Here is a 14,813-nt window from a genome sequence, read left to right as displayed (position 1 = left end):
CTCTCTCTCTCTTTTTTTTATTGTTAATAATATTTGTTTTAGTTGTGAGTGAATGAACCTGGACGTTATGACATGCGGAAAGCTGTTCCCTGCACTAGCTTATTCATTGTTATTAATAATAACTTTTGATATTCATTATTTAAAATAATTATAAAATTATATCTAATTTCCCCAAAATTCTAGACCAATATGGAAAGGAAAGGATTCTATATGAATCAGAGAATTAAATTAATTAATTAATTTATTTATTTATTGAATTGGATAGTGCCACGGTGAAGGCCTCCCCTGCGGTTCCCCGTGGTGGTTAATACCAACGGCCAACGAATGGTGCCACGTCAGCTCGATTCCTTTCACACTCTGTGAATTCCCAAACTACCCTCCTCCGAACCCAATATATAATACGAATGACCAATCACATTTCCGCTTATCATCGCTGAGAAGGCGAAAAAGAGAGAAAGAAAAAAACGAACAGAAAATCTGAAACTGTAGCGATCCACAATGGCGAAGACCTTCAAGTACGTTATCCTCGGTGGAGGTGTTGCTGCTGTAAGTTCCATTTCTTCAATCTACTATTATTGCTTCTTAATTGTAGTTGTCGACTCGTGTTGGAATTTTAGCTGATCTGTGTAATTTGAGCTTGAATCTGAGTTTTACACTTTTACTGATTTGAATCGGAAGAAGAAGATTCTAGACTTAATATCTATATGCAGTGCTTAGTGATTACGGATATAGCGAAGTAGTGAATTCACGTTATGCTTTATTAGATATTTTTGCTCATTAGAACTGTTGAGATTGGATGAGATGTGATGTGATGTGATGTGATGTGATGAAACTTTTGAAATTAGTGTGGATCTTTTTTCTGAAAAAGATTCTTCTTATGTCTGTCTGTTTTAATCTACTAAGTGAGAGAATTTTGTTATGGAATTGTTAGCTGCATCAGCTCGAAATTTAGGCATGGCTATCAAAACTTAGTGCGAGTAGTTCAGCACTATTATTTCACTACTTTCCCCTGAAAAATTTGGTAAAACGGAAAAAGAGAAAAAGAAAAAAGTGCTAGATAATTTATTTTCACTTGAATTCCGTTTTATTTCCGGTTTTCGGATTGTGGAGTTGATATCATTTCGTAATTGCAGGGTTATGCAGCAAGGGAATTTGCTAAACAGGGACTTAAGCCTGGGGAGCTGGCAATCATATCCAAAGAAGCGGTATCTTATGTTTTCAACTGCACATTGCATCTCATACATCGATGTTTAGAATAGTGTGGTTTTCTCATTTGCGATTCCTTCTCGTTTTTAGATGTATGAAATGTTTGTGGAATATATACATATATATTTCTTTTCTCGTTATACATTTTGTAAATTGATACATCATGGACCTCTAAGTCAGGAGTTAAATATTACTTATTCCTTGTGGTTTTATATGTTCTAATAGAAATGATTTTCCTTTTAACTCACAAAACAAATTTACTAGAAGTTGCAATTTTTCTTTTGAATTATGACAAATGGGGAAGGAAGCAATATACATATTATTTTCTAGTATATCCTTCCTTAAGTGCTTTCTATACATTTTGTCTTAATAATACATGTTCCCTTGTTTTTCTTTTTGTATTTTCTGTAGGTAGCACCTTATGAACGTCCTGCACTAAGCAAAGCTTACCTTTTTCCTGAGTGTAAGTTGTGATATTCTCTCTCCCTCTTTGCCTGATATGCTATAATTATCTTGATGTGACAATTGGATTTTGCAGCCCCTGCTAGACTTCCTGGTTTCCATGTTTGTGTTGGAAGTGGAGGAGAAAGATTGCTTCCTGAGTGGTACAATGAGAAAGGTGATTATTGCGTTTGGTTCAGCACAATTATTGGATAGTTTTAAGGATAGCTAGGCTCTCATGCTAAGTGAAAATAAGAGTAAACTAGAAAAATGGTCCCTAACAATGATTTTCCAAATGCAAATTTAAATGTTTGATTGCAGGTATAGAGTTGATTCTTAGCACAGAAATAGTGAAAGCAGACCTTGCTGCAAAATCTCTGACAAGTGCAGGAGGAGAAACATTCAGTTACCAGATTTTGTTGATTGCAACCGGCTCAACTGTAAGGATCTTTGAGGATATTAGAGGATATGTCATGCATTGTACTTCATTTCTTCTTTTTTTCTTTTTGTCTTGCTAATACTTTGTATTTGTTTGCAGGTTATAAGGTTGAGTGATTTTGGTGTTCAAGGAGCTGATGCCAAAAACATCTTTTACTTGAGGGAAGTTGATGATGCTGATAAACTATACGAAGCAATTAAAGCAAAGAAAAATGGCAAAGCTGTGGTTGTTGGAGGTGGATACATTGGTCTGGAGCTTAGTGCAGTGTTGAGACTCAACAATCTTGATGTTACCATGGTCTATCCAGAGCCTTGGTGTAGTAAGTAGATAGTTATAACGTTTTCTTTTCAAACCATCCCGTTTTATTCTTTATATGTTTTTAAAGAAGTGCGTTATAATCTGATGTTGCAGTGCCAAGACTTTTTACATCTGGCATAGCTGCTTTCTATGAGGGATACTATGCAAAAAAGGGGGTCAATATTATTAAAGGAACGGTTGCTGTTGGATTCACTGCAAATTCTGATGGAGAGGTATGATTGAACTCTTAATCTCAATATGCTACTGATGGGATTTCCTTTTAAATTTCAAATCAAGCTTGACATGATTTCAATCCACCATTCAGGTGAAAGAAGTCAAACTAAAGGATGGCAGGGTCCTAGAAGCTGATATCGTTGTTGTTGGTGTTGGAGGAAGGCCACAAACAGCCTTATTCAAGGGACAGGTTGAAGAAGAGAAGGGTGGAATCAAGGTTAGTATACCATATCCATTTCTTAATTGATATTGAATCTTTCATTGTTGATGATAATGTCTTTTGTTGCCGCTGCAGACGGATGCCTTCTTCAAGACCAGTGTTCCTAATGTATACGCCGTTGGTGATGTTGCTACTTTTCCCTTAAAATTATATAATGAGTTGAGAAGAGTTGAACATGTCGATCATTCTCGCAAATCAGCTGAACAAGCTGCGAAGGTGAGAAAAAACTTCTAAAAAATGTTTGATCACTATGGCATTCAGTTTTGAAAACATGTGTTGGTTTCCAAAGCTACTCAGTAGATCAGTACCCAAATGGACATTTATTTTTTTCATGAACTATTCTTGCCTACACTGTCTCATTTTGAGTAACATGTTTGATGTAGGCCATCAAAGCTGCTGAAGAAGGGAAAACAGTTGAGGAGTATGATTACCTTCCATACTTCTATTCGCGCTCATTTGAACTGTCTTGGCAGTTCTACGGTGACAACGTAGGTGACACCGTGCTATTTGGAGACAGCAGCCCGGAGTCATCTAAGCCGAAGTTTGGGTCATACTGGATTAAAGATGGGAAAGTCGTCGGCGCCTTTTTGGAGAGTGGAACCCCTGAGGAGAACCAGGCTATTGCCAAAGTAGCAAGGGTGCAACCTCCAGTTCAGGATGTGGACCAACTTGCGAGTGAAGGTCTTTCCTTTGCTAGTAAAATATAGAGCTTTTGTTTAGAATGATACAACTCAAGGGTGATTGCATAGAATAAATTTCTGTACCGACTTCATTTTACTTTGGGTTTATGCGATTGTGTCATAGAAGAACCTTTTTATGTTTTTATTTGATTTCTTATGAGATTGCAATGGATATCCCTTATTTCTGTGTTATTATTTATGTTTACAGTACTTGATATGTACATCTATGTTAGAATTATCCCCCTCTAAAACAAAACTGAAAACGAATTTAGTTTTAAGAACGTGCTGTTTGCTGATTGTGGGGCCATTCTTGAGAATGTTTGCATGGGGATTTTGGTTCCTCTGTTTAAAACTAGGTATCAAAGAGCATCTGCATGTGAAACATTCCCCTGAATTATTAGTTGGTTTACTTATTTTGTTCGGTTCTATAATTTCACTCGATTTTCAGTTAAGTCCTTATATTATATTAAATTTTGTAACTAAATCTCTATCATAACAAAAATGTTAAAATTAATAGAATATTTTATTAAACTATATAAAATATTCAATCAAGTGTTAGACATATTTATTTTGTTTAACGAAATATTTTATTAATTCTGATATGGTATAAAGACTCAATTAAAAAAAATATGGAATAAAATTATAGAAATCGATAGAATAATTAAACCTTATTAGTTAGTGCCAGTTTCTTATTGCTTTTTAACATTGTCAAGGAGCATCGTTTTCTTTTTACTTTTTTTTTTTTTGGGTCTCTTCTACCCAAAAACACACAAGACATATCTATAGCAAGAAAGATAATAACCAATAAACTCCTTTCTCAATTATCAAAACGTAATTCCATAGCATGAAGAAACTAAATTAAGACAAGATTGGAATTAATAGGCACTACAATCTACATTACTTATTTAGAATAGAACTATGATAAACTAAGCAGCAGCTCTAGAGTAAATTGAGAGTATGTTCTGGAAAAATGCCATTAATCGAAGAGACTGAAGCCCATATCCTGCATTATTAAAAAAGAAATTAAGATGAAGAATCAGAGACTATAATATAGAATGAAACAACAGAGATGTAGTTGTTGCAAACTAGAAACTTACATCATCGGATTCCTCTTTTTCCTCCACCTTTTCTTCTTTCTTAGCTGGAGCAGCTGCCGGAGCAGCAGCAGCAGCACCTCCTCCTCCGGCGGGAGCAGCGGCAACAGCGACACCACCACCACCACCGGAAGGCACAGAGGCTAACTGTTCCCTGCCGGCAGCAATAACCTCAGTTATATCCTTCCCCTTCAGCTGAGACATCAACAGTTCAATCATATTATCCTCTGCTTCTGCTCCAACTGCATATTACCAAAATTATGAAAATGAAAGTTAAATTTTGATGACATGATAATATATGATCAGATATCTATGTAAAAGTAGTTAAATCCTGCATGTAAATTAAATTCAAGTTACAATTTTTTTTTAAATGACAATTGACTACAATTTCACCCCATATTGCATGCAATAACTATTAACATTAATTAAAAAACAACAATGCATATTCCATTAAACATTTAACATGAATTAACCATATCAGATTTTGTAACTAAGTACCTGCAAAACGAATATCCCTAATATCCTTTGACCGAATATTTTGTATAGTTTAACAGAATATTTCGTAGGGATTTCGTTACAAAATCTGATATGGTATAGAGACCTAATTGAAAATTTAAAGAAATTATAGGGATCAACAGAGTAATTAAACCATTAAACAACAAAATGCATATCACAGAGTAAGCTACATGAATCAAATGAAATGAAATCACACAACAGCTTATATTGTAATCAATCCATTGAAATCAAAAAAATTTAACAATAGGGATATATATATTTTTTTTAATGGAAGTAATATTATGAATTTATATTGATAGAGATAGGAGAATGGAACCAGAGCCAAGGATGCCCTTGATGTCTTTAGCAGAAGGGTTTTTGTTGCCTCCAAGAACAGCAAGCAAATATGCAGCAATCACCTTCATTTTCCTATCAGTCAAAAATCCCACATCAAATTAAATTAAACAAAAAATCGTTAACAACAATGATGTAACATTAGCCAGCTCAAACACTATAACTACTATACAACTTCTATTTAATTTATTTATTGTAACAACATTTCAGCAATGGCCAAAATTAACTACGGAGAAGGGAAAAGAAGAATAAGAACCTGCGATGGCGAAGATTCTAATGACGAGTTCAAACTTGAAACTCAATGGAACACAGATTCTGTTCCTGTTTCTCTTACGTCACTCTACGTAGCAATAGTTTTTGGTAGTTGCACTAGGGTTCGTTTTATTAGGAACAGAAAAGAAAATTAAAATGATGGGCTTCTTATTGGGCCAATTTGACCAAGTCTGGGCCCATATATGACATCTCTTGTATTCTTAATGGGCCTTCTTCAAATCCACTAGATATTGTTGACCAAAAAACAAAAAGAAAAAGAAAATAGAGATGTAATTACTAATTAGTAACCAATTGAAATTAGTAAAGATAATAAATAATAAATATTACGTTGGTTCCTAAACCAGAAATTTTGAGTTGGTATTTTAATTAGGAATAAAATATTAAAATCTAAAATAAGTATATTAGTTAATAAATATAGTTAGAATGAAACTAATTACTCGCTAATTAATACTGCCTTTTATACCATTTTATTAAGGTTTTCATTTTCTTATTTTTTTTTCTTTATTTTCTAATAATTATCATGAATTTTTACATGGTAGAAAAGTAAACAAGTGATCACATGCACCCTTTTATATTGGTATTAAAATGTTACTAACAAGTGATTAATCTCCAAGTATACTGATGTTTTTGATAATTTACACATTCACACGACTAGTGTGTTGGCCATGTCAAATACTGAAAATTCAAAACACGAGTGTTGATATTTTAATAAATATATATCTATTGTACGGAATAATAATAATAATAATAATAAGCTTGTCTTGTTTAAGTATGTATCTAAATATATTACCCAATAAAGTTTAAGTCCTTTGGTATGTTGACTTATTATTACTGGTTTAGGTTTACTACTCTTGCAAGTTGCACTATTTAATTAATTGATTGCAACAACTCTGATTTTGACCTATCTCCCTTCTTATATTTAGAACAAAACTAGGAATGGCACTACAATAATTAATTAATGTAACAAATTTATTAATTAGCAATAAATTTCTAATGAAACTCACATTTGTGAATAATTAGTTATTAGCATGTTGTTAGATCGAAGAATACTGTAAAAAATAATTAAAAAATGAGTAAATATTTTTTTTGGTCTCTGTCATTTTTTAAATTTGACTATATGTTTCTTAACCTTTATAAAATATCAGATCGACTCCTATTCATATATTCCGTGATACCAATAAGTTTTCTGTTGGTTTTTTCGTTTATAGTCGTCGAAAAATATTGAGGTGTAACATACAGCCTATGACATGGTCTTGGCGCATCATACGTAGAATGGTATGTGTTTATTGGGACTATTAAACCCATGTATAATAAGCAAAGCAACGTCGTTTTAATTTTATTGCTTCGGGTCAAAACGACTATAAACGAAAAAATCAACGGAAAAATTTATTGGTATCGTGGAATATATAGATAGAGGGCCGATCTGATATTTTATAAAGATTAGAGGGCGTGTAGTCAAATTTAAAAAAAAGACAATGACCAAAAAAGATATTTGCTCTAAAAAAAATAGTGGTGTTAATAAAATAATTTGAAATAATAAAATACATAATAATATGAAATGAATCTGGAGTTACTTTTAAAATTTACTACCTAACTTACTTAGTACATGATTGCAAATGAGAAAATACTGATTCTTTTTACAAATATATATTAAAATATAAAATACACATTAAATGAATTAAATTACATATATATTTATATATAAATATATAATAATTGATTTTTGTGTATATTTAATATTTTTAATGAAAAAATTTAGGAAATCAGCAAATTTTATTGTTTTTAGCCATCAATTAACCATCAATGATGTTTTTAATAGTGTGAAATTGTATCTAATGGTATAAAATTATTTAATTTTTTTTTTATGGTTAAGTGCTAACCAGAATTTAACAAAAGTGCTGACCCCTAGCACTCCTCATTTTTAATATATAAATTAGGATAAAAATTTTACGATTACGAAGCTAAGATATTTTTAGAAAAGAATNAAATATATTATATATAAATAATTGATTTAAGAATTATTTTTTTTATACATTGATTTATTAATATATATTATTGTGGCACTTTAAACTATTAGGTTGCATGAAAAAACGGTAATCCAACGATGTTGTGATGGATTATTAGATACGTTCAGATCACAAAACTAATTTAATTGAATTGAAAGCTGATACTTGATAGTAGACATTAGTGGTTTATGATTTTGCTTAAGGTCACTATCTAACATGTAATGCACATCATTATTATAATATATATTTAAAAAAAAAATTGAAGTCTTCAAATTTCTAGGGCTCTTTCTTTTCTCTTATTTGTCTGTTATAGCCACGTCCTTGTCTTACTTAAGCCCATTTTTCTATGCATTTTTATTAATTATACATTAATACACTATCTTTGTTAAATTCATGAATTTGGAGTATATTCTGATTTCTCAACTTGCATAATTTATGTATTTTATTTATGTATCTACATTGATCATCGAACATTTTTTAATACATTATTATTTCTGAATTAATGTTTTCAGAAAAAAATTGTATTATTCATATACATTTAGTAAAAAATTATCTTAAATTAGCAACGATATTATTCAAATTTCTAATATTATTGATCATAGATATAATTCAGTTAAGTTACAATTGATCACATCACTAACCGAATAGTCCCCATTATTTTTGTGAAATTGCTTTTGTTTTGAATATGATATGACTTGGTGAATTATTTATCTTGTTGGAAAAGCATTTTTTCTTTTTTGTTTTATTGCAACCGCACCTTGTTACTCTGAGCGACTAAAAGATAGAAATTAATAAAAGATAGAAATTAAAATAATTTAAAAAAATATTATTAAAATTTTAATTTTTTGTCTTTAAAAATTTTAGTTTCATATATCTATACTTTTTAGAAGTATTTAAAAGACTAAAATTTTAAATTTCGAGACTGAAAATTTAATTTTCGTCTTTGATCACTAAATATAATATTCCTCAATATCAATTTCAAAAAGCAATTACAACCTTAAATTTTATCAGATTATTTAGAAATTTGATTATAAAAAAGAGAGAAAAATAATTAGTGATTCTAAATTATTCTTTTAATTAATTATGTTCTTATTAATTTTTAAATAAATTAAATTTTAAATGTTTTATTTTTTTGACATTTTAAAAATTAATATATATTTAAATTTTTATCCATTAAAAAATTAAAAAAAAGTTGAATTATGATTCCAAATCATTACTTTAAAGAATCTCAGAATTCACAGGACTTATCCAGTAGTAGGTATGATAAATAATTTTTCCTGGAAATTAAAATTAACAACGTGGGGCCTTAATTAAATATTGTGTTTGATGTGCTGTAATGACACGGACATCTAAAATTAAAGGACACATATACTTTATTTTTTTGTTTTATTCACAACATGACTTAGGTTGCTCTCAATTGGAAAAATTTAAAAGAAATTTACTATATTACTCCCTCTAATAATCCGGTCATTATTATTGTTTTTCTTGGTCAACGAAAGCTATGAATAAACAAACCTACTCTATCTCCTTTCTTAATGACCAAATGTGTGGCCAGAAAATATAATGGATGAGGATGATTGAAAATAAAAAAAAAATAATATTCCAAAAATAAAATAAAAAAGGATTTAATTATTATATATATTAAAATTATTATTAACAAAAATTTTAAATTTTTTTATATAATAAGTACATTAAATCTTAAGTTTTATATAATTTTTATAAAAAATAAAAAATAAATTAACAATTTTAGTGTACCAAAAATTGTTACACGTTAGTTTGACCATGAAATCGAAGACTTGAAAAGCAAACTACACTCCCAAAGTCCAAACAAATAACCATTGAAATAAATAAATTTCACGTGGCCACTTGTTCAATTCTTTCTAGCGAAATGATATATACGAATTTCTAATATTTATAAAATATTTAAAATGCTTTTATATAAAAAATAAATTGAGAAAAAAATATTTATATGTTACTTATATTTGCAAAGATGCTTTTTATTTCTTTTTCCTTTTTGTAATAGTTTTTTAAATGATGTTTAAGAAAGGAGTTCTGCTATAGAGTCAATAGAATATTTGACTATGTCATGATACCACTCATCCTAAAAATTTAAACTGATGAAAAAAAGTAACACGAATAATTATATTTCTAATACTAAATCGAATATCTCTAAATCTTTATTATACATGTTGTACAAATATTTTATTAACTCCCTATACTTTCTCTTAAAAAAAATATTAGAATGCTAGAGGATTACTACAATATTATTTATTTATTTATTCTTTTAATTGAGGAAGAACTAACGAAGAAGGTGCAACGTAATTAATGGGAAATTAATGGTAAGAAAAACGCAGCACAAATAATTTGACTATAACCACGGAATTCACGTGTTACATTGTATAGTGTACCTTATAGTACGTATATTAATTAACATTGAGTGTAACTTAATGTATGTATGTAACTTGTGATATACCACTAAATTAACATAGAAATTGTGGCATATACCATAGTCTATGATCAAATAGGGTTTTGGTTAACAAAGAAATATTTCACTAAAAATTTAAATTTATGATATTTTAATACATTTTTAAAATATTAAATATGTATGTTAAAGATTCTTGATATTTATTATTATTATTATGGAAAAAGGTTAAGGAATGTGAAATATTTATCGTCAAATACATAGTGATTTTTATTTTTTTATCACTTAAGGACAAACAACTGATCACATGGTATTCTTTATATTCAAAATATAATTTAAATTCATAATTTCTTGATTAAAAGGCCAGATGATGGTATAAAAACAAATATTTAGCAAACCGACATACTCGTTAAAATTAAATTTTAAAGGTGAGTTGTCTCAATAAAATGGACAGAAAACAAATAATAGGAACACTGTGGGGGATAAGGTTGGGACGCATTCAATATACATTATTTCTAGTCAATTAGTGTATGACAAAAGAAAGAAAGTATATAGTTTTTATGGTAGGTATTCATGAATCGAATTTGATCTGTATATTTGCGGTGTTTATTTAAATTTGGTTAAAAAATTGTGGATATAAATTCGATTGGTAAAGTTATCGGATTGGATCCGATTCATACATTAATAGATTGGACTGCAGATTTTGTGTAGGTATCTACATATAATTTGCGTATCTTTAAAAATAAAAAATTAATAAATAAATATTTTTTTATGTTTTATTATTTTATTTTATTATTTAAGAAAAATTCATTATTTAAAAAGTATATTTAATAATATTTTAAGAGTAAATATCTTTAAAAGAGTAAAAAAATGATGTATTGAATATTTTTAATAAAAATAAATTTTTAAAATATTTTTATATTTTGTAAATATATCCGATATCCGATCCGATCCATACATTTGAAAATAGGATCAGATCTAAACTTAAAAATTATAGATATTAAAGCTAATCATATCTAATAATTTTAGTGTGAATTGAATTAAAATTTTGGTCATATTCCATCTTATTTAATCTAATCCAACGGTAAGTTATGTTTAGTAAAGTCGGGCCAAAGTATTAATAGGGCAGCCAAATATTGGTTTCAAAGGCAGTGAGTTGTCCTCTGTCATTGAACCATAATCTTTGGAAATAAATATTGTTGCTGTTGTACATGATATTATTTGTTTATATATATATTGTTATAATTAAAGTTATATTTTNTTTAATAATTAATTGAGATGGTTTTTGTTTAATTATTAGGTCGACATCCTTTCATAATAAAATAGTGTTATCATCACAATTTATATATGGTGCATGAAAGTAAGATACTTATAATTATGCCCAAAAAAAGTAGTAACTTATAAATAAACATAAAATTCAAAGATGGTTGCTGAAAATGGGACAAAGTGATAGTTGTGTACTTTTGTCTTTGTCTAACGTTGTTATTATTATTATTTTTGTTTATATTATTAATTAGTAATAATTATATTAGATGTACATTAAAATTCAACTATCATATTTGGGGGAGTAGCATATAATAATACCGTCAAGTTCCTAGTGTGATAATATGCTACTAGCTAGTGTCATGTATTTGTCTTAGTGCTACTATTTGTGAAATAACACTAATAATTTTCAACAAAAATTATTCCACTTTTAATAATTCAATCTACTATATACAAGTATAAAGGTAATGATGTATTTGTATATTTAAATGCTAAGTACATCACATAAAAATTTAGAAAAACCAAGGATGCAGTCATATTATTAAAATTGAAACTAGTGCATATTATATACCCCCAAGTGATCGATAACTAAGGATACAATTAAAATTGAACAATTGTTTATAATTGATGGTAATAAATTAAATAGGGCTGCCCAACAATAAAAAAAAACATTTGTTATGTATTTAGTATTTACTCATCATGTATGGACGCATGTGGAGAATATTTTCCTAATTAATCATGATACAAAATAAACTAGATGTTTGAATTTCTCTTATCTTCTACTCTTCTAATCTTCTTTGAACATTTAAAAAACGATACATAACGATTTTAATTATAATTTTTTGAGCTGTAATTCATCCAATCTGTTAAAGAACCATTAGAATCAATTTAGATTAATTAATATCATTTATATTTATATAACATATTTATATATTAATTATAAAATTTTATATTTTTATTATTTTAATTTATTTAATACCTATAAATACCTCTTGTATATTATACTTTTGTTTACACTGAATAATACATAAAAACACTTTCTTTAGTTTGGTCTTTTGTTTCTAACATAGTATCAGAGCGAGGTTTTGATCTTGTATACCCATCTACTATTTACAACTTCCTGATCAAAAAGAGGATCAACCAAAATTCAAATGTGTACTTTTTCAAGTGCCTGTATTTCTTCCTGCATTACTTGTTGTCAATTTGGGTTTGTGGAAACTTCTCTAAATGACTTAGGTTCATGTTGATGAAGGATAGTAGAAAAATAATGATAATCAAGAAGATGAGGAGGTGGATTCCTTACCCTAGAAAAACGAGCGGGAGCAGGAGACATGACGGTAGGAGCAGGATCATCGTCCGATTTGAAATCATCGGGAGATGGAGAAGGCGGAAGAACAGGAAGCTGTGGAGGGTCACTTGAGATAGAATCTGTAGAATCATCACTAGGAAAAAGATCAACATTTGGGTTAGTAAACAAAGGTGACTTAGTAGTAGGAATTGACTCAAAGGATGAGAACCAAAAAAACATGTGATGCTCCCAGAAGACAACATGACGAGATATACAAATACGTTTAGAGAGATGATCCCAACAACGATAACCCTTGTGTTCAGTGTCATAAACAAGGAAACAACACATACGAGCCCGACGTTCAAGTTTACTATGTTAATGAGGCTGAAGAAGAACAAAACATACATAACCGAAAACTTGAAGAGAACTATAATCTGGGGAGGTATGGTAAAGACGCTCAAAGGGAGTAACATTACCAAGAACAGAAGAAGGGAGTATATTGATGACATGAACAGCAGTAAGAACAGCTTCACCTCAAGTACGCTCAGGACACGAAGAAGAAAGAAGTATTGCACGGACGGAGTCAAGAATGTGACGGTGTTTGCGTTCATCTCTACCATTTTGTTGAGATGTACCAGGACAAGAAAATTCAGACAAAGTACCTTGTTCTGCAATAAAGGTTAAGAGTTTGGAATCACGGTATTCTATAGCATTATCACGTTGGAAAACCTTAATGACCTTGGAAAACTGAGTTTTAATCATAGTAGCAAAGTTGATATAGATCTGAGGTAACTCATGGCGATTAGTCATCAAATAAATCCAAGTAAAATGAAAAAATCATCAATAAAAACGACAAAGTATCGAGCTCCTCCCATAGAGGCAGTGGGAGCGGGACCCCAAACATCAGAGTGAATGAGATCAAAAGGAGAGCAAGCAAGAGATGAATTATTGTGAAAAGATAAAACAGGTTGTTTGGCAACTTGGCAAGAAATGCAATCAAAAGATTCATTAGTTATCCTCAGTCGTCTCCTACTGATATTTTTTGTGATAACCACAGTGCTATTCAGATTGCACATAATTATGTGTTTCATGAATGCACCAAACACATTGAAATTGATTGTCACTTTGTTCGGCAACGTATCTTTATTGATGCTGTTCGTCTCATTACTGTTAGAACACTGGATCAGACTGCTGATATCTCCACGAAAACTTATCACCTGACTCGTTTTCGGACTTTGTTATCCAAACTCAAGCTGGTATCCTTAACTCTCACTTGAGTTTGAGGGAGGATATTAGAGAATCATTAGAATCAATTTAGATCAATTAGTATCGTTTATATTTATATAGTATATCTGTATATTAATTGTAGGATTCTATGCTTTTATTACTTTGATTCATTTAGTACCTATAAATACTTCTTGTATATTATATTTTTGTTCACACTGAATAATATACAAAAACACTTTTTTTAGTTTGGTCTCTTGTTTCTAATACAATCTAACGGTAATATGTTATAATTAATTTAGGTTGATTGAGTGATAAGCTTATTTATTCTTTAAGTAAAAATTAGAGGTTCGAATTCCATTTTGTGAATAAAGTAACTCATTGGTCAGCAACATGGGAACTCTTAAATAGAGTTCAGATCTACGATAAATTAGTTCTTGACATATTGAGTTAAGAGATACTGTAAAAAAAATCGATAACATCTTGTGATGCTATTTAAAAACAATAGCTTTTTGTTTTTTTTAATGCTTGTTGAGATTTTGTTTAATTGTTTTTTTTTTGAATTTATAGTTTAACGTAAAGAAATAGTTATCTTTGTTTTTTAGTAAAACTAATATATTTACTGTTATCTGTTATCCTTTGACAAATTTATTTTTTCTTAAAAAAAAAAAGTTAAAGAAAGATAGAAGCGCCTGGTGGAAGAAGAGATAATAGTAAGAAGGTAAAAAGCGCGTTGTAAGAAAAAAAAAAAGAAAATAGGAAAATGGATAAAATTAAGTAATAACGAAAAAAAAAAACAAAACAATGTGTAACCCCAAACAACAAATAATATATAAATGCCACGTGAATGTTTTTCTTCTTAACATTCATTCATTTA

The 14,813-nt window shown here is 29.5% G+C and overlaps 2 protein-coding genes across 2 annotated transcripts; one reads left to right on the top strand and one right to left on the bottom strand.

Moving 5' to 3' along the window:
• The first annotated feature begins 383 nt into the window (after positions 1-383).
• Positions 384-3,709, top strand: LOC107476212 (monodehydroascorbate reductase). Its single transcript, XM_016095980.3, has 10 exons — positions 384-546; positions 1,134-1,205; positions 1,618-1,669; positions 1,745-1,825; positions 1,969-2,087; positions 2,186-2,405; positions 2,498-2,616; positions 2,709-2,834; positions 2,913-3,053; positions 3,221-3,709. Exons 1-10 carry the CDS (start codon positions 499-501, stop codon positions 3,542-3,544), a joined length of 1,302 nt encoding a protein of 433 aa, XP_015951466.1. The 5' UTR covers positions 384-498; the 3' UTR covers positions 3,545-3,709.
• A 604-nt stretch (positions 3,710-4,313) lies between these two features.
• Positions 4,314-5,829, bottom strand: LOC107476378 (60S acidic ribosomal protein P2-2). The gene is made up of 4 exons (XM_016096172.3): positions 5,717-5,829; positions 5,444-5,535; positions 4,615-4,853; positions 4,314-4,520 (listed from the first exon to the last, which is right to left on the bottom strand). The coding sequence occupies exons 2-4, from the start codon at positions 5,529-5,531 to the stop codon at positions 4,494-4,496; spliced, it is 354 nt and encodes a 117-aa protein (XP_015951658.1). The 5' UTR covers positions 5,532-5,535; positions 5,717-5,829; the 3' UTR covers positions 4,314-4,493.
• Positions 5,830-14,813: the final 8,984 nt, after the last annotated feature.

The sequence above is a fragment of the Arachis duranensis genome, chromosome 2, assembly GCF_000817695.3.
Source record: "Arachis duranensis cultivar V14167 chromosome 2, aradu.V14167.gnm2.J7QH, whole genome shotgun sequence".
NCBI lineage: Eukaryota > Viridiplantae > Streptophyta > Magnoliopsida > Fabales > Fabaceae > Arachis > Arachis duranensis.
The sequence above is the reverse complement of the archived record's forward strand: the minus strand, read 5'-3'. Positions and strand labels throughout refer to the sequence as shown.

Excerpts from the sequence above, each read along its gene's own strand:
- LOC107476212 (XM_016095980.3), top strand. The coding sequence starts at position 499 with ATGGCGAAGACCTTCAAGTACGTTATCCTCGGTGGAGGTGTTGCTGCT. Across the intron at positions 1,670-1,744 it reads AGCTTACCTTTTTCCTGAGT|CCCCTGCTAGACTTCCTGGT; the intron begins GTAAGTTGTGAT and ends TGGATTTTGCAG. Across the intron at positions 2,406-2,497 it reads CTATCCAGAGCCTTGGTGTA|TGCCAAGACTTTTTACATCT; the intron begins GTAAGTAGATAG and ends CTGATGTTGCAG.
- LOC107476378 (XM_016096172.3), bottom strand. The coding sequence starts at position 5,531 with ATGAAGGTGATTGCTGCATATTTGCTTGCTGTTCTTGGAGGCAACAAA. Across the intron at positions 4,854-5,443 it reads CAAGGGCATCCTTGGCTCTG|TTGGAGCAGAAGCAGAGGAT; the intron begins GTTCCATTCTCC and ends GGTAATATGCAG. Across the intron at positions 4,521-4,614 it reads AAAAAGAGGAATCCGATGAT|GATATGGGCTTCAGTCTCTT; the intron begins GTAAGTTTCTAG and ends TTAATAATGCAG.